This window comes from Bombina bombina, chromosome 5 (assembly GCF_027579735.1).
Source record: "Bombina bombina isolate aBomBom1 chromosome 5, aBomBom1.pri, whole genome shotgun sequence".
Classification (NCBI taxonomy): domain Eukaryota; kingdom Metazoa; phylum Chordata; class Amphibia; order Anura; family Bombinatoridae; genus Bombina; species Bombina bombina.
Window position 1 is genome coordinate 191,046,369 of NC_069503.1, and position 25,878 is coordinate 191,072,246.

A 25,878-nucleotide genomic window follows, 5' to 3' on the forward strand; every position below is an offset into this window, starting at 1 on the left:
TTATTGTACTAAACATTCTCATCTTTTCTACAGTTTCCTGGTGAGGATGAAGAGACCAGAAAATATCGTTTGAAGATAGAAGAACAGAAGAGATTAAGAGAAGAAATTCTGAAACAGAAGGAGTTGAGGCGTCAGCAGCAGGCAGGTGCAAGAAAGAAAGAGCTACTTGAAAGACTTTCTCAACAACAGCAACAACAACCTACAACTACTCAGCAAAGCCACCCTGAGCCAGAGAAACAACCACTGCAAGTTGCAAATAATGGTAACCCCATATTGCCTCACATTAGCCTGCAGACAAGGTTAAATGTAAAAAATAGACTCTTCTCCCAAATTCCAGAGACATTGACTACAATTTCACCAGCAATAATCCCTCCAGTTCAGCAGGCAGCTGGAACAAATACACCAGTTCAAGGAAAACAAAAGAAAATAGTGAAGCAGACTGTGCAAAATATTGCTACAGCTGATAATCAACTCCAAAAAGTGCAGCGAGTACGACCTGCTGGACCCATAGCTTCCATAACACAAGTACAGACTATACAAGTGGCCTCACCTCAGGGTCGGCAGCAGAGAGCAGGAGCAAAAAGGACAGTAATGCAGAGATCAAATAGTACAAGTGGGGATGGACCTATTATCACCCCTAAGGTTCGAGTGATTAAGTTATCAGGAGGGGTGAGTCCAAAATTTATTTTATTGCATTTTTTCTTTTCTTTGCAAAGCACTTGGTCAAAAGTAAAACACAAGTGATATGAAAACATGCAATGAGCGAATTTACTTAGTCTGCCCTGAATTGAATTGTTAAATACTGTCCTTTCTTGTATGCGTTGAAGAGAAGGAATGTATTGTAATACCCTGGTCACACTGTAACATGAAAATTCACACGGCCGTCTTCACTATAAGCACTTGTAAAGGTGATGAAGAGCACAGTATAGGTTTTATCACATGCACCTAGAAGAATTGGGAAGTTGGAGTTCTTTGAACCATTCAAGAATGATTACAAGAGAGCGAATACTAAAAATGTATTATGGTATATTTTTGCACAGAGGTTTCTCATCTAAATTAGAGAATGGCTTTAATATTACTAAAGCTAAGCTTTAATATTCAAGATGACTCAAGTTCCAGTGATAGTAGCCGGGTCTTAACTGAAAATGTCAATAACAAATTATACTATTTGTGTGGGGGGGTTTTTGGTTGTTTTTTTTCAGTCTGTTACTTAATCAGCATAAAAGCACAGCTGTGTGAACATTTTGTGGAAGGTTAGTAATGGGCTTTGGTGACCAAACATAACGGTAATCTGCAGCCAACCCAGTGATAGACCCTGACTCTGAGAGCGAGTAGGAAAGCTGTGTTGGCAGATAGATTGTTTTTTAATTGTGCTCACCACTGGAACATGTCACCAGTCACAAAACACTTTTAGATTGATCACCCATATGTTTAGATAGATACCGCACGTCTTAGGAGAACCAAACAAGTTGATAGATAGGAACACACAAGAACTTAGTTTCTCATATTATTAATACAAAGATTATTTTGCAACATCTATCAATGTTGACACCACTATATGAGGAATGCATTTTGGATTGTGTTGCTCTCCAAAACAAAGCAAAATTTGAATGTCATTATTACTATTTAATATTTAAAAAACAGAAACCCCCTGAAGAGTTTCATGTTCTTTAAGGCCAGTAGGCATTAATCTGTCCCTCGGATTAATTTATTACTTCTGCATGAATGAGCATATTCTCCGTATGAAAAGGCCACTAGACACATTGTTATATTCCCAATTTTGGGACGTTTTTTTCTACTACATATTAATTTCCTCCTTGAATTTAAATTATTTTTTTTCTTGTCCCATCTGTCTTATTCTTTATATTATTTAGTCAACATTCTCCTCTAAAATATTATAGGGTTTGAAGTAAGATATGTTTATTATGAGTTGTCACTGCTGTTCAATATTTTAACATTCAACTACTATTTGTGCATTTACCATAACACTTAGAAAGACCCAGTTTATATAGTTAACATTGACTTAAATGTGGGTAAAATGCAATTACACTTTTCTAGCAATTATATTTTATAAAATGGATTCATGATATGGACACCCTTATATCTTTAAACTTTTATACATTCTTATTTTTCATTATTTGCAGAATGTTCTCTGGGTTAAATTTTTTTTTTTTTTTTGAAGGTACAAGGGATATCTTAAAATGGCTATACAGTATTTGACCTGTTATTTCTATAATATACACTTGCAGGTTATGTCTTTCTTGTTCCTGCAGATCTTAAAGGGACAGTAAACACCTTGTAATTACAAGACATTTCTGTTGTGTTGCTATAGAATTACATATACATTAATCCTTAATGTTTTTAAAACAAATTAACATGATTTTTACTGCTGTTAGTTTTCAATAGCCAAACTCAACCCCCTAATTGCCTTATTTTGCATTACAAAATCAGCAGGGTGCATTTTATGTTCTGAGAATTAGAAACTTCAATTTTCAGAGCTAAAGTACACTAAAAAGGGGCAAAATAAATAATGAAAGTATATTGCAAAGTTGTTTAATTACTCATAATTAAACATTTCTTTGATAAGGTGGTGAAAGCCCACAAGCCATTACTTGAGTGAAATAAAGCATGATGAGTAGCTCCTTTTGGAACGGTTGATCTTGCCTGTCTCTTTCAGGGTTTCCAATAGCTGAGTTTTAGGACCTGCTTTCTGGCTACACTTTTCCCTGTAGGGGAGTCCTGTTACAGAGTCTGTGGACCAGGGAAAAAAAAAGCTGGCCCTGTGAGCCACAAGAGTCTTTTTAAAGACAGTGCAGGCAAAGGAATCATTAACTGCCTGGAAGGATGAGTAGGGCAGAGGTATCAGTACCTGTTCAGGAGGGGGCATAGGCAGTGAGGTCAATACCTGCCTGAGAGGTGGCGTATGCAGAGAGGGATCAATACCTGCCTGGGAGGATGCGTAGGCTCAGGGATCAATACCTGCCTGGGAGGCGACATAGAGTGTGGGATCGAGACCTGCCTAGGAGGTGGGGAGTAGGCTGAGGGATTAATACCTGCCTGGTAGGCAGCGTAGGCTGAGGGAGCCATAACTGCCTTGGAGGCTGTGTCGGCTGCGGGATTGAGACCTGCCTGGGGAGGCGGTGTCGACTCTGGAATTAAGATCTGCCTGGGTTGGCGGTGTTGACTGCGGGATTAAGACCTGTCTGGGAGGCGGCGGCTGCGGGATTAAGACCTGCCTGGGTGGCGGCATTGACTGTGTTTTATTTCTTTTTTACTGTCTGTTTAGAGTATACTGAAAATGTCACCACCGCTCAAGATCCTTAAAGTGAAAGTTAATTCTAGCGTTGTACAACACACACACACTTAAAGTTGCAATTCCTGTATGGATCAAATGATGCATTCTAATAAGCTTAGCTGCCCTTGCCTCTAAAGGAACGTGCCCTTCCTCTGTTTATTCTGTACAAGGGAGTAGTTCAGATTTTGCGCGCTCAACTTCAAGTAAGCGCAAATGGACTGTGCCTGATGCTCAACCTACAGTCGGTTTATCTAGTAACTCAATCTCAGAAGATCAAATCCGCTAAATGCTTTCTTTTGGATTTTGGCACTTCAGGTGAAATAATTTCAGATGATCAGGAGTCAGTCACTGATCGAGTTTCCGAATCCTCATCTTTTATGTTCAATCTTCACACTTTTGATAAGAGGGTTTATGTGTTCTAGGTCTATAGGAGTCTCTATCTCAGGAGGCAGAGTCTGTCAAGCAACTGGACTTCAAACCTTCTGCTAAAACTCCAGAAGTTTTACCCGTGCCTGAAGATGTTTCATATTTTTTTGCTAAGGAATGGTCCAAACCACGTTTTCCTTATAATCCAGCTTCAAAGTTTAAAACACCAGTAAATAGTCTACAACCATCAGCCAAAAAGTGTAATTATAAAAAGACTGTGCACATTTTGATAATGGAAGTAAATTGGAAAGTTGTTTAAAATTACATGCTGTATCTGAATCATGTATATTGACTTGAGTGTCCCTTTAAGAGGATGTTTCCTTTACTGGTTTCTAGTATTGAGCTTTGGTAAACTATTCCTATGGTGGATGGGGCTATCTCCACTTTAGCTAAGTGCACAACTATTCCTTTAGACTGAGGATAGTTCTTATTTTAAAGTCCAAATGGACCAGAAATTAGAGTCTGTTCACAGAAAAGGATTTCATCAAGCGGGTTTATTGTTCAGACCAAATCTATCTGATAATTTATCAGATGATTCTGTAGAGGAAGATTTTTTTTTTAACATAAGTTAAAACTTATAAGATCTGCTAATGCCTTCATTGATGCAATCAGTATTAATTTGAAGGGCCTTGTGGTTGTAACTATCCTTGGCTTACATGGTTTCCAAAACCAGACTTTTCTCTTCCTTTTCAAGGAAAATTTTTATTTGGACCTGGTCTAGATACTATATTTTCTACTGTGACTGGAGGAAAGGTAGCTTTTCTCTCTCAGGACAAAAACTGTAAGGGAAATGGAAGTGCGGTCCGTGATCCAGATTCTCTTCTGGTAGGGTCAGATTACGCTTTTTTTCGTGAGGTATGGTCTCAAACTTTTCAAGACCCCTGGGTTTTAAACATTGTTTTCCAGGATACAGAATAGGTTTCATATCGCCTCCCAGAGGAATTTTTTTTGTCCCACATTCCAAAGGACCCTGTAAAATGTGAAAGCCTTTTTCTCCATAAATGGAAAGAGTTCACAGCTGCATTCATTACTTTTGAGAATTCAGAACCTGGCCACCAGAAGGAGGCAAAGACACCCCAGCTTAAATACTCTTCCCACTCCCCTCATCCACCAGTCATTCTTTGCCTTTCAGCCCGGGAGGTTGGCAGAGAAGTGTCAAATTTACATTTTGTTTTCTTATGGAGGGTAGTACTCTTCGGCATGGGACTGGAGTTTTAAGTAATCCAGTAGAATTTAGGATGAATTGAGCGCTAGTAGACAAATAGACCTTAAGCTTACTCACAGGTTAGTCTCCTAGCGGGCTAACAGAAGATGAAATACAAATATAGGTGAGAGTAAGCGCTAAAAGCTTAAAAGGCAGTGGCCTAAATGACTTAAAAAATATATTTAATACAAAGGATATAAATAACAATGCTAAAACAAGGTAAAAGTATAAGTACTTATGCGCATGGATCCATGACTATAGCTTTAAAATCAAACATAAAAATACAGGCTTAGGGTAAGTACATAATAATAAAGGATGTAAGCAATAGACAAGGCGTGGAGATATTAGTGGGTCGATATTAAGGGATGAATGGAATTGATTATTCAAATAAAATTCAAAAACAAATTAAAAATCTAAAAATACTCTCAACAAAGATAAACACTGTGTAGTGATCGAAAAAATAGTGATCAAATAAGTAAGTATAAATCCAAATAGAAAAGTCTCTAAATCAAAGTCAAATGTGGTGTATCCTCCAAAGTTGTCGTGAAGATGTGCTGGGTGTTGTAGAAAAGTGCATCAATATTAAAGATTGTAAGTCCAAAAAACAAATGCAATTGATAAAGTGTCCAAGTGAAAAAATGAAAAAGAAATTCTTTCAGAGGCAAAAACAATAAAAAATATATAATATAAATGTGGACCACATATAAATGGTGAAAACAAAGAGAAAAAAACGGCTGCAGTAGCTGTCCAGAAGAGTGTACAGATGCTAGATATCCATAATAACAGACAAAAATAAAAATAATAGTAATAATAAAAATTAAAAATAAAAACCTGTGGAAAAAAAAGAGAAAATAGTCTTGAGAAAGGCCTAACCAAGGCCGTAACGCGTTGACATACTGGTGAGCTTATTTCCAATTGGTTTTTTTTACTGTGTACAAACAGTTTTGCACTATTATTTTCTCTTTTTTTTCCATAGGTTTATTTTTATTTTTTATCTTTATTATTACTATTATTATTTTTATTTTTGTCTGTTATGGATATCTAGCATCTGTACACTCTTCTGGACCAGGGGGGAGTGGGAGGAGTATTTAAGCCTTTGGCTAGGGTGTCTTTGCCTCCTCCTGGTGGCCAGGTTCTGAATTCCCAAAAGTAATGAATGCAGCTGTGGACTCTCTCCATCTGAAGAAAAGAAAATGATCAGGTAAGCATAATTTGTTTTTCCAATGGGTTCTGGAACTTATAAGGTTTTTATTCCAACCTGTTTATTGTTCCAAAGAAAGAGGGGACTTATAGGCCTATTCTAGATTTAAAAACTCTAAACAAGTTTATCAGAATTCCATCTTTCAAGATGGGAACTATTCCGACTTTTTCCCCTTTAGTTCAGCAGGGACAATATATTTGAAGGATGCTTACCTTCATATTCCTATACACAATATAACACCCATCATTTTTAACAAAGTTTTTGTAACTTTCCTTTCTGTAATAAGGGCTCCATACCTGGATGATATCTTTATTCATGCTCCATCTTTACCTTAAGCTGTATCTCCTACTGACAAACTTTTGTTGTTTCTTCACAGTCAGGGTTGGAGAATCAACATTCCAAAGAGTTATTTTTTTCCTGAAACCAAGGTCTCTTTTCCTCGCAGTTATCAAATCAATTTCTATGAGACTGTCCTTAACGGATCAAAGGAGACTAAAAGCTTCAGACTGGTTATGTAATCTTTTTCCAATCCTACAATAGCTTAGTGCATGGAAGTGTTATGTCGCATGATAGCAGCATCAGACACTAAGAATTTTTCAGGTTTCATATAAGACCTATAAAGCTCTACATGCTACATCAACGGTGCAAGGACTATACTCCACCTTCTCAACAAATTCTCTCCTCAGACAATGTCACATCAGTGGCCTATATCAGTCATCAAGGAAGAACTCACAGTTCCCTAGCGATGAACGTGGTTACATCTCAGGTGTGAACAACTAGGAAGCAGACTCGCCAAACCCTTCATCCAGGGGAATTGTCTCTTCATCTGGATGTCTTCAGTCACATTGTTGATGCAATTTTAGATAACTTTCCAAGTTACTTCTATCTAATTTACTTCTTTACTGGTATCCTTTGTTGATTTGGTATCCTTTGTTAAAAAGCAAACCTAGGTAGACCCAGAAGCAGCAGTGCACTACTGGGAGCTATTTGCACGTTGGTGGCTCCACATATATGCCTCTTTTCAAAAGTAAAAAATTGTCTGTGAACCAACGGTTTGAATTGTTCTCCAATCCGCACGCTACATGAAAAGTGCTGTATGGGGAGAGCTCTGATTAAACAGTTCAAACCTTTAGCTCAAAAAGAAATTGACTTTTGTAATGGGCCATCTTAATTACAACTGATGAATGAAACTCCATCTAAAGTATCACTAGCATTCCGAATCTGATTTTAAAAAGGGGAGAGTTTAAAGGGACAGTCTACACCAGAATATTTGTTTTAAAAGATAGATAATCCCTTTTTCTCCTGTTAAGTGTAGTCAGTCCACGGGTCATCATTACTTATGGGATATTAACTCCTCCCCAACAGGAAGTGCAAGAGGATCACCCAAGCAGAGCTGCTATATAGCTCCTCCCCTCTACGTCACACCCAGTCATTCTCTTGCACCCAACTAATAGATAGGATGTGTGAGAGGACTGTGGTGATTAAACTTAGTTTCTCCAACATAGGTGTGTCCGGTCCACGGCGTCATCCTTACTTGTGGGATATTCTCTTCCCCAACAGGAAATGGCAAAGAGCCCAGCAAAGCTGGTCACATGATCCCTCCTAGGCTCCGCCTACCCCAGTCATTCTCTTTGCCGTTGTACAGGCAACATCTCCACGGAGATGGCTTAGAGTTTTTTAGTGTTTAACTGTAGTTTTTCATTATTCAATCAAGAGTTTGTTATTTTCAAATAGTGCTGGTACGTACTATTTACTCAGAAACAGAAAAGAGATGAAGAATTCTGTTTGTATGAGGAAAATGATTTTAGCAACCGTAACTAAAATCCATGGCTGTTCCACACAGGACTGTTGAGAGCATTAACTTCAGTTGGGGGAACAGTTTGCAGTCTTTGCTGCTTGAGGTATGACACATTCTAACAAGACGATGTAATGCTGGAAGCTGTCATTTTCCCTATGGGATCCGGTAAGCCATGTTTATTACGATTGTAAATAAGGGCTTCACAAGGGCTTATTTAGACTGTAGACTTTTTTTGGGCTAAATCGATTGATATTAACACTTATTTAGCCTTGAGGAATCATTTATTCTGGGTATTTTGATATAATAATATCGGCAGGCACTGTTTTAGACACCTTATTCTTTAGGGGCTTTCCCAAAGCATAGGCAGAGTCTCATTTTCGCGCCGGTGTTGCGCACTTGTTTTTGAGAGGCATGGCATGCAGTCGCATGTGAGAGGAGCTCTGATACTTATAAAAGACTTCTGAAGGCATCATTTGGTATCGTATTCCCCTTGGGTTTGGTTGGGTCTCAGCAAAGCAGATACCAGGGACTGTAAAGGGGTTAAAGCTTAAAACGGCTCCGGTTCCGTTATTTTAAGGGTTAAAGCTTCCAAAATTGGTGTGCAATATTTTCAAGGCTTTAAGACACTGTGGTGAAAGTTTGGTGAATTTTGAACAATTCCTTCATGTTTTTTCGCAATTGCAGTAATAAAGTGTGTTCAGTTTAAAATTTAAAGTGACAGTAACGGTTTTATTTCAAAACGTTTTTTGTACTTTCTTATCAAGTTTATGCCTGTTTAACATGTCTGAACTACCAGATAGACTGTGTTCTGAATGTGGGGAAGCCAGAATTCCTATTCATTTAAATAAATGTGATTTATGTGATAATGACAATGATGCCCAAGATGATTCCTCAAGTGAGGGGAGTAAGCATGGTACTGCATCATTCCCTCCTTCGTCTACACGAGTCTTGCCCACTCAGGAGGCCCCTAGTACATCTAGCGCGCCAATACTCCTTACTATGCAACAATTAACGGCTGTAATGGATAATTCTGTCACAAACATTTTAGCCAAAATGAACCCTGTTCAGCGTAAGCGTGGATGCTCTGTTTTAGTTACTGAAGAGCATGACGACGCTGATATTAATATCTCTGAAGGGCCCCTAACCCAATCTGAGGGGGCCAGGGAGGTTTTGTCTGAGGGAGAAATTACTGATTTAGGGAATATTTCTCAGCAGGCTGAATCTGATGTGATTACTTTTAAATTTAAATTGGAACATCTCCGCATTTTGCTTAAGGAGGTATTATCCACTCTGGATGATTGTGAAAATTTGGTCATCCCAGAGAAACTATGTAAAATGGACAAGTTCCTAGAGGTGCCGGGGCTCCCAGAAGCTTTTCCTATACCCAAGCGGGTGGCGGACATTGTTAATAAAGAATGGGAAAGGCCCGGTATTCCTTTCGTCCCTCCCCCCATATTTAAAAAATTGTTTCCTATGGTCGACCCCAGAAAGGACTTATGGCAGTCAGTCCCCAAGGTCGAGGGAGCGGTTTCTACTTTAAACAAACGCACCACTATTCCCATAGAGGATAGTTGTGCTTTCAAAGATCCTATGGATAAAAAATTAGAAGGTTTGCTTAAAAAGATGTTTGTTCAGCAGGGTTACCTTCTACAACCCATTTCATGCATTGTCCCTGTCACTACAGCCGCATATTTCTAGTTTGATGAACTGATTAAGGTGCTCGATAGTGACTCGCCTCCTTATGAGGAGATTATGGACAGAGTCAATGCTCTCAAATTGGCTAATTCTTTCACTCTTGACGCCTCTTTGCAATTGGCTAAGTTAGCGGCTAAGAATTCTGGGTTTGCTATTGTGGCGCGCAGAGCGCTTTGGTTGAAATCTTGGTCGGCTGATGCGTCTTCCAAGAACAAGCTATTAAACATTCCTTTCAAGGGGAAAACGCTGTTTGGTCCTGACTTGAAAGAGATTATCTCTGATATCACTGGGGGTAAGGGCCATGCCCTTCCTCAGGATCGGCCTTTCAAGGCAAAAAATAGACCTAATTTTCGTCCCTTTCGTAAAAACGGACCAGCCCAAGGTGCTACGTCCTCTAAGCAAGAAGGTAATACTTCTCAGGCCAAGCCAGCTTGGAGACCAATGCAAGGCTGGAACAAGGGAAAGCAGGCAAAGAAACCTGCCACTGCTACCAAGACAGCATGAAATATCGGCCCCCGATCCGGGACCGGATCTGGTGGGGGGCAGACTCTCTCTCTTCGCTCAGGCTTGGGCAAGAGATGTTCTGGATCCTTGGGCGCTAGAAATAGTCTCCCAGGGTTATCTTCTGGAATTCAAGGGACTTCCCCCAAGGGGAAGGTTCCACAGGTCTCAGTTGTCTTCAGACCACATAAAAAGACAGGCGTTCTTACTTTGCGTAGAAGACCTGTTAAAAATGGGAGTGATTCATCCTGTTCCATTGAGAGAACAAGGGATGGGGTTCTACTCCAATCTGTTCATAGTTCCCAAAAAAGAGGGAACATTCAGACCAATCCTAGATCTCAAGATCTTAAACAAATTTCTCAAGGTCCCATCTTTCAAGATGGAAACCATTCGAACTATCCTTCCTTCCATCCAGGAAGGTCAATTCATGACCACGGTGGATTTAAAGGATGTGTATCTACATATTCCTATCCACAAGGAACATCATCGGTTCCTAAGGTTTGCATTCCTGGACAAACATTACCAGTTCGTGGCGCTTCCTTTCGGATTAGCCACTGCTCCAAGGATTTTCACAAAGGTACTAGGGTCCCTTCTAGCTGTACTAAGACCAAGGGGCATTGCAGTAGTACCTTACCTGGACGACATTCTGATTCAAGCGTCGTCCCTCCCTCGAGCAAAGGCTCACACGGACATCGTCCTGGCCTTTCTCAGATCGCACGGCTGGAAAGTGAACGTGGAAAAGAGTTCTCTATCCCCGTCAACAAGGGTTCCCTTCTTGGGAACAATTATAGACTCCTCAGAAATGAGGATTTTTCTAACAGAGGCCAGAAAGACAAAGCTCCTGGACTCTTGTCGAATACTTCATTCCGTTCCTCTTCCTTCCGTAGCTCAGTGCATGGAAGTGATCGGGTTGATGGTAGCGGCAATGGACATAGTTCCTTTTGCGCGCATTCATCTAAGACCGTTACAACTGTGCATGCTCAGTCAGTGGAATGGGGACTATACAGACTTGTCTCCAAAGATACAAGTAAATCAGAGGACCAGAGACTCACTCCGTTGGTGGCTGTCCCTGGACAACCTGTCACGAGGGATGACATTCCACAGACCAGAGTGGGTCATTGTCACGACCGACGCCAGTCTGATGGGCTGGGGCGCGGTCTGGGGATCCCTGAAAGCTCAGGGTCTTTGGTCTCGGGAAGAATCTCTTCTACCGATAAATATTCTGGAACTGAGAGCGATATTCAATGCTCTCAAGGCTTGGCCTCAGCTAGCGAGGTCCAAGTTCATACGGTTTCAATCAGACAACATGACGACTGTTGCGTACATCAACCATCAGGGGGGAACAAGGAGTTCCCTAGCGATGGAAGAAGTGACCAAGATCATTCTATGGGCGGAGTCTCACTCCTGCCACCTGTCTGCTATCCACATCCCGGGAGTGGAAAATTGGGAAGCGGATTTTCTGAGTCGTCAGACATTGCATCCGGGGGAGTGGGAACTCCATCCGGAAATCTTTGCCCAAGTCACTCAACTTTGGGGCATTCCAGACATGGATCTGATGGCCTCTCGTCAGAACTTCAAAGTTCCTTGCTACGGGTCCAGATCCAGGGATCCCAAGGCGGCTCTAGTGGATGCACTAGTAGCACCTTGGACCTTCAAACTAGCTTATGTGTTCCCGCCGTTTCCTCTCATCCCCAGGCTGGTAGCCAGGATCAATCAGGAGAGGGCGTCGGTGATCTTGATAGCTCCTGCGTGGCCACGCAGGACTTGGTATGCAGATCTGGTGAATATGTCATCGGCTCCACCTTGGAAGCTACCTTTGAGACGAGACCTTCTTGTTCAGGGTCCGTTCGAACATCCGAATCTGGTTTCACTCCAGCTGACTGCTTGGAGATTGAACGCTTGATTTTATCGAAGCGAGGTTTCTCAGATTCTGTTATCGATACTCTTGTTCAGGCCAGAAAGCCTGTAACTAGAAAGATTTACCACAAAATTTGGAAAAAATATATCTGTTGGTGTGAATCTAAAGGATTCCCTTGGGACAAGGTTAAGATTCCTAGGATTCTATCCTTCCTTCAAGAAGGATTGGAAAAAGGATTATCGGCAAGTTCCCTGAAGGGACAGATTTCTGCCTTGTCGGTGTTACTTCACAAAAAACTGGCAGCTGTGCCAGATGTTCAAGCCTTTGTTCAGGCTCTGGTTAGAATCAAGCCTGTTTACAAACCTTTGACTCCTCCTTGGAGTCTCAATTTAGTTCTTTCAGTTCTTCAGGGGGTTCCGTTTGAACCCTTACATTCCGTTGATATTAAGTTATTATCTTGGAAAGTTTTGTTTTTAGTTGCAATTTCTTCTGCTAGAAGAGTTTCAGAATTATCTGCTCTGCAGTGTTCTCCTCCTTATCTGGTGTTCCATGCAGATAAGGTGGTTTTACGTACTAAACCTGGTTTTCTTCCAAAAGTTGTTTCTAACAAAAACATTAACCAGGAGATTATCGTACCTTCTCTGTGTCCGAAACCAGTTTCAAAGAAGGAACGCTTGTTGCACAATTTGGATGTTGTTCGCGCTCTAAAATTCTATTTAGATGCTACAAAGGATTTTAGAAAAACATCTTCCCTGTTTGTTGTTTATTCAGGTAAAAGGAGAGGTCAAAAAGCGACTTCTACCTCTCTCTCTTTTTGGATTAAAAGCATCATCAGATTGGCTTACGAGACTGCCGGACGGCAGCCTCCCGAAAGAATCACAGCTCATTCCACTAGGGCTGTGGCTTCCACATGGGCCTTCAAGAACGAGGCTTCTGTTGATCAGATATGTAGGGCAGCGACTTGGTCTTCACTGCACACTTTTACCAAATTTTACAAGTTTGATACTTTTGCTTCTTCGGAGGCTATTTTTGGGAGAAAGGTTTTGCAAGCCGTGGTGCCTTCCATTTAGGTGACCTGATTTGCTCCCTCCCTTCATCCGTGTCCTAAAGCTTTGGTATTGGTTCCCACAAGTAAGGATGACGCCGTGGACCGGACACACCTATGTTGGAGAAAACAGAATTTATGTTTACCTGATAAATTTCTTTCTCCAACGGTGTGTCCGGTCCACGGCCCGCCCTGGTTTTTTAATCAGGTCTGATAATTTATTTTCTTTAACTACAGTCACCACGGTACCATATGGTTTCTCCTATGCTATTATTCCTCCTTAACGTCGGTCGAATGACTGGGGTAGGCGGAGCCTAGGAGGGATCATGTGACCAGCTTTGCTGGGCTCTTTGCCATTTCCTGTTGGGGAAGAGAATATCCCACAAGTAAGGATGACGCCGTGGACCGGACACACCGTTGGAGAAAGAAATTTATCAGGTAAACATAAATTCTGTTTTTTTATATCTTCAATCAAAAGTTTGTTATTTTAAACGACACCGGAGTGTGTTGTTTCCTTCTCAGGCAGAATTTGAAGAAGAATCTACCTGAGTTTTTGTATATGATCTTAGCGGACGTAACTAAGATCCGTTTGCTGTTCTCGGCCATTCTGAGGAGTAAGGTAACTTCAGATCAGGGGACAGCGGGCAGGTTCACCTGCAAAGAGGTATGTTGCAGTATATTATTTTCTAAGGAATGGAATTGACTTTGAAAATACTGCTAATACCGATATAATGTAAGTACAGCCTTAAATGCAGTAGTAGCAACTGGTATCAGGCTGACATGTATATATGTTTACACTTAAGTATTTCTGGGGAATGGCACTTCACTGGGAAAATACTGTATGCATATAACTTTTAGCCTAACTTGCAGTGTGAGCGACTAGCAGCAGGCTTTTTAATGACATTTCATATATTAGATTTTAAACGTTTACTGGCATGTTAAATCGTTTAATTATCTGAGGTACTTGGTGAAAATTGTTTTGGGCTTTATTTTCCACATGGCTGTCGTTTGTTTTAAATTAAAACAGTTTACTGAGCTTCCCTCACTGTTGTAGTGTGAGTGGGAGGGGCCTATTTTGGCGCTTTTACTACGCATCAGAAATTCAGTCACAGTCTGTCTTTTTCTCCCTGCATGATCCAGGACGTCTCCACAGAGCTCAGGGGTCTTCAAAACTAGTTTTGAGGGAGGTAATCACTCACAGCAGACCTGTGAGACTGTGCTTGACTGTGATAAAAACGCTTATATTGTCAATTGTTATACGTTTTTTTCTGATATTAAGGGTTAATCATCCATTGCTAATGTGTGCAATCCTTTGCTAAATTTGGTTTATATAACTAATCCGGTTCATTTTTATTCAACTGTGTCAGTTTTTTTGTGTGCTTCTTAAAGGCACAGTAACGTTTTTTACATATTGCTTGTAAATTTAGTTGAAAAGTATTTCCAAGCTTGCTAGTCTAATTGCTAGTTTGTTTAAACATGTCTGACACAGAGGAATCTCTTTGTGCAATATGTTCAAAAGCCAAGGTGGAGCCCAATAGAAATTTATGTACTAATTGCATTGATGCTACTTTAAATAAAAGTCAATCTGTACATGTTAAGCAACATTCACCAGACAACGAGGGGGAAGTTATGCCGACTAACTTGCCTCACGTGTCAGTACCTGCATCTCCCGCTCAGGAGGTGCGTGATATTGTAACGCCAAGTACATCGGGGCGGCCATTACAAATCACTTTACAAGACATGGCTAATGTTATGACTGAAGTTTTGTCTAAATTGCCAGAACTTAGAGGTAAACGAGATCACTCTGGGATGAGAACAGAGTATACTGATAATGCTAGGGCCATGTCTGATACTGCGTCACAATTTGCAGAGCATGAGGACGGAGAGCTTCATTCTGCGGGTGACGGATCTGATCCAAATAAATTGGATTCAGACATTTCAAATTTTAAGTTTAAGCTGGAAAACCTCCGTGTATTGCTAGGGGAGGTGTTAGCGGCTCTGAATGATTGTAACACAGTTGCAATCCCAGAGAAAATGTGTAGGTTGGATAAATATTTTGCGGTACCGACGAGTACTGACGTTTTTCCTATACCTAAGAGACTTACTGAAATTATTACTAAGGAGTGGGACAGACCCGGTGTGCCTTTCTCACCCCCTCCTATATTCAGAAAAATGTTTCCAATAGACGCCACCACACGGGACTTATGGCAAACGGTCCCTAAGGTGGAGGGAGCAGTGTCTACTTTAGCTAAGCGTACCACTATCCCGGTGGAGGATAGCTGTGCCTTTTCAGATCCAATGGATAAAAAGTTAGAGGGTTACCTTAAGAAAATGTTTGTTCAACAAGGTTTTATATTACAACCCCTTGCATGCATTGCGCCGATCACGGCTGCGGTAGCATTTTGGTTTGAGTCTCTGGAAGAGACCCTTGACTCAGCGACATTAGATGAGATTTCACTTAAGCTTAAAACCCTTAAGCTAGCTAATTCATTTATTTCTGATGCCGTAGTACATTTAACTAAACTTACAGCTAAGAATTCCGGATTCGCCATTCAGGCACGCAGAGCGCTGTGGCTAAAATCCTGGTCAGCTGATGTAACTTCTAAATCAAAACTACTTAACATACCTTTCAAGGGGCAGACTTTATTCGGGCCCGGTTTGAAAGAAATTATCGCTGATATTACGGGAGGTAAAGGCCATGCCCTGCCTCAAGACAGAGCCAAACCCAGGGCTAGACAGTCTAATTTTCGTGCCTTTCGTAATTTCAAGGCAGGAGCAGCTTCAACTTCCTCTGCTCCAAAACAGGAAGGAGCTGTTGCTCGCTACAGACAAGGCTGGAAACCTAACCAGGCCTGGAACAAGGGCAAGCAGGCCAGAAAGCCTGCTGCTGCCCCTAAGACAGCATGAAGTGAGGGCCCCCGATCCGGTAACGGATCTAGTGGGGGGCAGACTCTCTCTCTTCGCCCAGGCTTGGGCAAGAGATGTCCAGGATCCCTGGGCGTTGGAGATCATATCTCAGGGATATCTTCTGGACTTCAAAGCTTCTCCTCCACAAGGGAGATTTCACCTTTCAAGGTTGTCAACAAACCAGATAAAGAAAGAGGCGTTTCTACGCTGTGTACAAGACCTTTTACTAATGGGAGTGATCCATCCAGTTCCGCGGTCGGAACACGGACAAGGGTTTTACTCAAATCTGTTTGTGGTTCCCAAAAAAGAGGGAACCTTCAGACCAATATTGGATTTAAAGATCCTAAACAAATTCCTCAGAGTTCCATCATTCAAGATGGAAACTATTCGGACAATCTTACCTATGATCCAAAGAGGTCAGTACATGACCACAGTGGATTTAAAGGATGCTTATCTTCACATACCGATTCACAGAGAACATTACCGGTATCTAAGGTTTGCCTTCCTAGACAAGCATTACCAGTTTGTAGCTCTTCCCTTCGGGTTGGCTACGGCTCCAAGAATCTTTACAAAGGTTCTGGGCTCTCTTCTGGCGGTACTAAGACCGCGAGGAATTTCGGTAGCTCCGTACCTAGACGACATTCTGATACAAGCGTCAAGCTTTCAAACTGCCAAGTCTCATACAGAGTTAGTATTGGCATTTCTAAGATCACATGGGTGGAAAGTAAACGAGGAGAAGAGTTCTCTCTTACCACTCACAAGAGTTCCCTTCTTGGGGACTCTTATAGATTCTGTAGAAATGAAAATTTACCTGACAGAGGACAGGTTAACAAAGCTTCTAAATGCTTGCCGTGCCCTTCATTCCATTCAACACCCGTCAGTGGCTCAATGCATGGAGGTAATCGGCTTAATGGTAGCGGCAATGGACATAGTTCCTTTTGCACGCCTGCACCTCAGACCGCTGCAATTGTGCATGCTAAGTCAGTGGAATGGGGATTACTCAGATTTGTCCCCTACGCTGAATCTGGATCAGGAGACCAGAGATTCTCTTCTATGGTGGCTTTCTCGGCCACATCTGTCCAGGGGGATGCCCTTCAGCAGGCCAGACTGGACAATTGTAACTACAGACGCCAGCCTATTAGGTTGGGGCGCTGTCTGGAATTCCCTGAAGGCTCAGGGATCATGGACTCAAGAGGAGAGTCTCCTTCCAATAAACATTCTGGAATTGAGAGCAGTTCTCAATGCCCTTCTGGCTTGGCCTCAGTTAGCAACTCTGAGGTTTATCAGGTTTCAGTCGGACAACATCACGACTGTGGCTTACATCAACCATCAGGGAGGGACAAGAAGTTCCTTAGCGATGATGGAAGTATCAAAGATAATTCGCTGGGCAGAGTCTCACTCTTGCCACCTGTCAGCGATCCACATCCCAGGAGTGGACAACTGGGAGGCGGATTTCCTAAGTCGCCAGACTTTTCATCCGGGGGAGTGGGAACTTCATCCGGAGGTCTTTGCCCAAATACTTCGACGTTGGGGCAAACCAGATATGGATCTCATGGCGTCTCGCCGGAACGCCAAGCTTCCTCGTTACGGGTCCAGGTCCAGGGACCCGGGAGCGGTCCTGATAGATGCCTTGACAGCACCTTGGACCTTCAGGATGGCTTATGTGTTTCCACCCTTCCCGATGCTTCCTCGTTTGATTGCCAGGATCAAACAGGAGAAAGCATCAGTGATTCTAATAGCGCCTGCGTGGCCACGCAGGACCTGGTATGCAGATCTAGTGGACATGTCATCCTGTCTACCTTGGTCTCTGCCTCTGAGACAGGACCTTCTAATTCAGGGTCCTTTCAAACATCAAAATCTAATTTCTCTGAAGCTGGCTGCATGGAAATTGAACGCTTAATTTTATCAAAGCGTGGATTTTCGGAGCCAGTAATTGATACCTTAATACAGGCTAGGAAACCTGTTACCAGGAAAATTTACCATAAGATATGGCGTAAATACTTACACTGGTGCGAATCCAAGGGTTACTCATGGAGTAAGGTTAGGATTCCTAGGATATTGTCTTTTCTACAAGAAGGTTTAGAAAAGGGTTTATCTGCTAGTTCGTTAAAGGGACAGATCTCAGCTCTGTCCATCCTTTTACACAAGCGTCTGTCAGAAGTTCCAGACGTTCAGGCTTTTTGTCAGGCTTTGGCCAGGATTAAGCCTGTGTTTAAATCTGTTGCTCCGCCGTGGAGCTTAAACTTAGTTCTTAACGTTTTACAGGGTGTTCCGTTTGAACCCCTTCATTCCATTGATATCAAGCTGTTATCTTGGAAAGTTCTGTTTTTAATGGCTATTTCCTCGGCTCGTAGAGTCTCTGAATTATCAGCCTTACATTGTGATTCTCCGTATCTGATTTTTCATTCAGATAAGGTAGTTCTGCGTACTAAACCTGGGTTCTTACCTAAGGTAGTCACTAACAAGAATATCAATCAAGAGATTGTTGTTCCATCATTGTGTCCTAACCCTTCTTCAAAGAAGGAACGACTTCTGCACAATCTAGATGTAGTCCGTGCCCTGAAATTTTATTTACAGGCAACTAAAGATTTTCGACAAACTTCTTCCCTGTTTGTCGTTTATTCGGGACAGAGGAGAGGTCAAAAAGCATCTGCTACCTCTCTATCCTTTTGGCTTCGTAGCATAATACGCTTAGCCTATGAGACTGCTGGACAGCAACCTCCTGAAAGGATTACAGCTCATTCTACTAGAGCTGTGGCTTCCACTTGGGCCTTTAAGAACGAGGCCTCTGTTGAACAGATTTGCAAGGCTGCAACTTGGTCTTCTCTTCATACTTTTTCCAAATTTTCCAAATTTGACACTTTTGCTTCTTCGGAGGCTATTTTTGGGAGAAAGGTTCTTCAGGCAGTGGTTCCTTCCGTATAGAGATCCTGCCTGTCCCTCCCGTCATCCGTGTACTTAGCTTTGGTATTGGTATCCCATAAGTAATGATGACCCGTGGACTGACTACACTTAACAGGAGAAAACATAATTTATGCTTACCTGATAAATTCCTTTCTCCTGTAGTGTAGTCAGTCCACGGCCCGCCCTGTTTTTTAAGGCAGGTCTAAATTTTTTAATTATACTCCAGTCACCACTGCACCCTATAGTTTCTCCTTTCTCGTTTGGTTCTCGGTCGAATGACTGGGTGTGACGTAGAGGGGAGGAGCTATATAGCAGCTCTGCTTGGGTGATCCTCTTGCACTTCCTGTTGGGGAGGAGTTAATATCCCATAAGTAATGATGACCCGTGGACTGACTACACTACAGGAGAAAGGAATTTATCAGGTAAGCATAAATTATGTTATTACCCATTCCCTAGTTTTGTATAACCAACAATGTTATAGAAATACACTTTTTATCTCTGTGATTATATTGTATCTAAGCCTCTGCAAACTGCCCCCTTATTTCAGTTCTTTTGACAGACTAGCATTTTAGCCAATCAGTAGTGGCTCCTAGGTAACGCCACGTGCATGAGCACAGTGTTGTCTATATAACACACATGAACTAACACCCTCTAGTGGTGAAAAACTGTCAAGATGCACTGAGATAAGAGGTGGCCTTTAAAAATTGGGGATACAAGTAAATTGGATTATTGTTTAAAATTACATACCCTATCTAAATCTTGAAAGTTTATTTTGGATTAGACTGTCCCTTTAACATCACTTTAATTTTAAGTCATGTGAGCACTAACAATTTCACAGGTGTGCCTAATTTTTACAGCATTGGTATTCCACTTTTTTAACTTATTTGAATAGCAATGTTTTCATTTTTATACTTCCATTGTTTTTTTTTTGTTTGTTTGTTTTTTATAAAGTATTTATTATTTTGTCCTGTGTTGTTACTATACATTCACTATAAAGGAGATAGATGGTATGCAAAACATTTAAGGGCGCTAATAATGGTGACCAGAAGTGTAATTTACCTCCACATTTCAAACTGAACAAATTGCTTCTCCCTCCTGCCCCAAATTTAAAGATGTTGATATCTGTTGTCTAGAAGCAAGTATGTTTATAGTTAATACATTAATTTAAATACAAAATACTAAAATTGCAAACTGCCTGCAAATTGGCAAACTCCTCGAAACCACCACCCTTTCTTGACTTGGAAATGCGTTTATTGCAGGGCCATAGCATTGTCAAACTTAATAGAAATCTGTGTCTTTAGATTTACAAGATCAAAGATTAGTAACAGTTCCAATGACAGGAAGGTATTGGCCTTATCAAAGCAGAATTCATAAAATGCTGCCCTGGGACACGACACCACTGTCCTGCTGTGTATCCTGACAATGTTATCTGTCCTCTCAATATGCAGTATCAAATGTCTGTCATGAGTACAGAAATTAATTTAATGTCACCTGAAGACACGCAATTAATCTTCCTGAGGTTTTCATAATACCTTTCCAGAAAGAGTTGCCTGTTTGGAGGATTTGGATTTTGGGGCTTAGAAGAAGATAAGGAAAATTAATTTTTCATTGGGGTTAATTCCAGCTATCATTGCTACAAAAGGCTGAGAGAAATGGTTAGGGAATTCGTCAAGTGTTGTCACTTCAGAATAATGCTGCTTAGCGTCCTATAGTTGTAATCAAGAGATGTGATTTCTGTTGAGGATTAATCAATTTGCTCAGCTCTGAATGTAAGTTGGCAGTATCTCTTTTTGCTTTGTGAAGGGAAATAAGATTTGATCTGTCAAATTGGAAGAAACTGACAGCAAGAGCGTACATTGTATCAGGACACTTAGCGCACTGACAGCTCGACTGTGCACTTCATCTTCATTGTACACCACTATAGTTTCTAAACGCCAGATATTTCACTGATTGAAAATGTCTTCATTTTTCCAGGTCATGTATATTTTATTATCTACAATCTATTCTTGATCTTTTTATTAAATGCAATTCATTTGTTAAATCCTAATGTTAATGCTTAATATTTTATAACCTTATCATATTGCTGTCACAAATGCATGGTTAACTATAATAAAGGTTTCTTTTTTTGGCCCATATTCCTTATAAAGCACATGGCTTACATTAAATGGACAGCAAACGCAAACAATTTCTATCTTGCATTAAAAAGCACAATATTTAAGCATGGAAAACGGTCAGCAAAATATATTTTAACGTGCACTTAAAGGTATAGGAAATTCAAATTTTGTTTACATCTATTTAAAAAAAAACATAAAATATTTCAATTTGTAATAAACACCTATTAAATGTTTGCTATCATTTACATGTATTTTGTAATGAAAAATATAATTGCTTCCCGGATCCACCTTTATGCTTATTATGCAAACCCTATAACGATGGTCTACCTAGGTAGGGAGTTGGTTTTTTTTGGGGGGGGGGGGGGGTTGGGTTTTTTTTTTTTTATTGAGGTTGTTTGTAAGTACAATAATATACAACGAAGATAAGAAGTTGTTCATCGCTACCTATGTCATTGTTATGGACAAAAGACTAAATACTGTCTAAGGGAGTTGTTTTTGATTGGTGACTCACACATGAGCATTTGGGGATCTCATCTCGTCTCTACCTTGAGGTGTGTCACTAACCAAGTGCCAGAATTAGAGCGTGTCGCCGATTCATCTGCGCATGCGTGCGCCCAGCAGGATAAACAAATATGTCTGACTGGAATGTTTTGATAGTGCATGTGCGATAGGTAATTAACATTAATGCACACGCGATTTTGAGCCCCAAATAGAATGGTTAATATTATAATTAGGTTAAGGGTTATGCCTACTGAAGCACGATTGGATGAGGCATAATTAAGAATTCTGGCCATGTTTAGCCTACCTTTCTGGGCAGCTGTTGTGGCGTTTTGGAGGATTAGATATAGGCGATTAACATTGTTAGAAGCTTTATTCTCAAATAAAAGTAAGTGAATTTTAGAAGACTTTGTTTATCTTTGTCATACTTTGATTTTTATATTTATATTTTTTATGTTGGCTTTAGGCAGTTCTGCACCCTGGGTAGTGCTTGCTTTTCTAGCCACCAATCAGCGCTACACATGTGCTTAACCAAAAACTTAGTTTACTGCTCATGAAAGTTTAATTTTGACTAGACTAGAACAGTTTTAGCACACAACATTTAAATGTATAGAACTTTACACTATGGTATATTCATTTATTACAAGACTACACAAAAGTCTTGTAATATCTTTTTTTAAACATTGTTTCTAATTCTAAACCTTTAACACATATGTTCAGTTCCAATGGCTCTAGAATTTTTTTTTATGTCTGCCGTGGATTGGTTCTCGCTATTCCCACTCTGAATTAGAGCTAATTTTTTTCATGTAATTGGCAAGAGTCCATGAGCTAGTGACGTATGGGATATACAATCCTACCAGGAGGGGCAAAGTTTCCCAAACCTCAAAATGCCTATAAATACACCCCTCACCACACCCACAATTTTACAAACTTTGCCTCCTATGGAGGTGGTGAAGTAAGTTTGTGCTAAGATTTATACGTTGACATGCGCTTCTCAGCATTTTGAAGCCCGATTCCTCTCAGAGTACAGCGAATGTCAGAGGGACGTGGAGAGTATTACCTATTGAATGCAGTGATTTCCCTAACGGGGGTCTATTTCATAGGTTCTCTGTTATCGGTCGTAGAGATTCATCTCCTACCTCCCTTTTCAGATCGACGATATACTCTCATATACCATTACCTCTACTGATAACTTTTTCAGTACTGGTTTGGCTATCTGCTTTATGTGGATGGGTGTCTTTGGTAAGTATGTTTTTATTTCTTAAGACACCTCAGCTATGGTTTGGCACTTTATGCATTTATATAAAGTTCTAACTATATGTATTGTACTTATATTTGCCATGAGTCAGGTTTATGTATTTCCTTTTGCAGATTGTCAGTTTCATATTTGGGAAAGTTAATATTGATGAAATATTTTTCTTACCTGGGGTTTAGTCTTTTTTTTTTTAATTGACTACTTGTTTTAATTTGCGGGCTGTCTTAGGCTTGCTGGTGCGCTAAATGCCACACTTAATTGCATCATTCTTGGTGCGAGAATTTTTTGACGCGAAAAGGGCACGCCCGTTGACGCAAGTTCATCATTTCCGGCGTCGTAGTTGACGTAGTGGTTCACACAGGGTTGCATCGTTAGTGACGCGTGTGTGTCACTTCCGGACATGGTTGGCGCCAAAATATTTTCTAGTTACGTTGTGCGTCATACTTGGCGCCAAATTTTTTTCATTATTTATTGCCCCATTGCTTTTTGCCTCTTGCCTTTTTCTAAGTAAGAGGGCTATGCTATTAGCATTTTTTCCCATTCCTGAAACTTTCATATAAGGAAATTGATAATTTTGCTTTATATGTTGTTTTTTCTTTTACATTCTGCAAGATGTCTCAATCTGATCCTGCCTCAGAAGTATCTGCTTGAACTTTGCTGCCTGACATCGGTTCTACCAAAGCTAAGTGCATTTGTTGTAAAATTGTGGAGATTATATCTCCTAATGTCATTTGTATTAGTTGTCATGATAAACTTTTACATGCAGATAGTGTCCATCAGTAATAGTACATTGCCATTTGCAGTTCCCTCAACTTCTAATGTACATGATATACCTGTGAATTTTAAAGAATTTGTTACTGATTCTATTCAGAAGGCTTTGTCTGCATTTCCACCTTCTAATAAGCATAAGAGGTATTTTAAAACTTCTCATAAAGTTGATGAAATTTCAAATGACCGACAACATAATGAATTCTTATCTGATTCAGAAGATGCTTCCTCAGACATTGACACTGACAAATCTACTTATTTATTTAAAATAGAGTATATGCGTTCTTTGTGAAAAGAAGTGTTAATTACTTTGGATATTGAGGAAGCTAGTCTTGATATTAAAACTAGTAAATGTTTAAATGCTGTTTTTAAACCTACTGTGGTTACTCCAGAGGGTTTTCCTATTCCTGTTGCTATTTCTGACATGATTTCTAAAGAATGAAATAAGCCAGGTACTCCTTTTAATCCTTCTGCAAGGTTTAAAAAATTGTATCCTTTACCTGCGGTTGCAATAGAGTTTTTGGAAAAAATCTCCAAAGTTGATGGGGCTATTTCTACTCTTGCTAAACGAACCACTATTCCTATGGAAGATAGTACTTCCTTTAAAGATCCTTTAGATAGGAAGCTTGAATCTTATCTAAGGAAAGCCTATTTATATTCAGGTCATCTTCTTAGGCCTGCAATTACTTTGGCTGATGTTGCAGCTGCTTCAACTTTTTGGTTGGAGAATTTAGCGCAACAAGAATTGGATTCTGACATATCTAGCATTGTTCACTTACTGCAACATGCTAATCATTTTATTTGTGATGCCATTTTTTCTATTATCAAAATTTGTTAGATCCATGTCTTTAGCTATTTTAGCTAGAAGAGCTTTGTGGCTTAAATCCTGGAATGCTGATATGACATCTAAGTCTAGGTTACTATCTCTTTCCAACGTAATAATTTATTTGGTTCTCAGTTGGATTCTATTATTTCAACTGTTACTGGGGGGAAATTTGTTTTTTTCTCCAACATTGGTGTGTCCGGTCCACGGCGTCATCCTTACTTGTGGGATATTCTCTTCCCCAACAGGAAATGGCAAAGAGTCCCAGCAAAGCTGGTCACATGATCCCTCCTAGGCTCCGCCCACCCCAGTCATTCTCTTTGCCGTTGCACAGGCAACATCTCCACGGAGATGGTTAAGAGTTTTTTGGTGATTAAATGTAGTTTTTATTCTTCTATCAAGTGTTTGTTATTTTAAAATAGTGCTGGTATGTACTATTTACTCTGAAACAGAAAAGGATGAAGATTTCTGTTTGTAAGAGGAAGATGATTTTAGCAGACAGTAACTAAAATCGATTGCTGTTTCCACACAGGACTGTTGAGATGAAGTAACTTCAGTTGGGGGAAACAGTTAGCAGACTTTTCTGCTTAAGGTATGACTAGCCATATTTCTAACAAGACCATGTAATGCTGGAAGGCTGTCATTTCCCCTCATGGGGACCGGTAAGCCATTTTCTTAGTCAAACATAAAAGAATAAAGGGCTTAAAAAAGGGCTTAAAAACTGGTAGACATTTTTATGGGCTAAAACGATTGCTTTATTGGGGCATATTATGCAGATTCTAGCTAATAATTGGCATTATAATCTTGGGGAACGTTTAAAAAACGGCAGGCACTGTGTTGGACACCTTTTTTAGTCTGGGGGCCTTTCTAGTTATAGACTGAGCCTCATTTTCGCGCCATTACTGCGCAGTTGTTTTTGGTAGAGCAAGGCATGCAGATGCATGTGTGAGGATCTAAGAATCACTAAAAAAGCTTCTAGAAGGCGTCATTTGGTATCGTATTCCCCTCTGGGCTTGGTTGGGTCTCAGCAAAGCATATAGCTGGGACTGTATAGGGGTTAAATTTAAAAACGGCTCCGGTTCCGTTATTTTAAGGGTTAAAGCTCTGAAATTTGGTGTGCAATACTTTTAATGCTTTAAGACACTGTGGTGACATTTTGGTAATTTTTGAACAATTCCTTCATACTTTTTCACATATTCAGTAATAAAGTGTTTTCAGTTTGAAATTTAAAGAGACAGTAACGGTTTTATTTTAAAATGTTTTTTGTGCTTTGTTGACAAGTTTAAGCCTGTTTAACATGTCTGTACCATTAGATAAGCTATGTTCTATATGTATGAAAGCCAATGTGTCTCCCCATTTAAATTTATGTGATAATTGTGCCATAGTGTCCAAACAAAGTAAGGACAGTAATGCCACAGATAATGATATTGCCCAAGATGATTCCTCAAATGAGGGGAGTAAACATGATACTACATCATCCCCTACTGTGTCTACACCAGTTTTGCCCACACAGGAGGCCCCTAGTACATCTAGTGCGCCAATACTTATTACCATGCAACAATTAACGGCTGTAATGGATAACTCCA

The 25,878-nt window shown here is 40.4% G+C and overlaps 1 protein-coding gene across 8 annotated transcripts in view; it reads left to right on the forward strand.

Moving 5' to 3' along the window:
* RBM33 (RNA binding motif protein 33) overlaps positions 1 to 25,878 on the forward strand; it is a 559,965-nt gene that overhangs the window by 356,324 nt on the left and 177,763 nt on the right. For all 8 annotated transcript variants that reach the window (XR_008402508.1, XR_008402509.1, XM_053713813.1 and 5 more), the window contains one exon: positions 34 to 669. Coding sequence is in view for 6 of the 8 variants with exons in the window: in XM_053713813.1 (XP_053569788.1) it covers positions 34 to 669 (636 nt within the window). In the remaining 2 variants the exon portion in view is untranslated. The remainder of the gene's footprint in view (positions 1 to 33; positions 670 to 25,878) is intronic.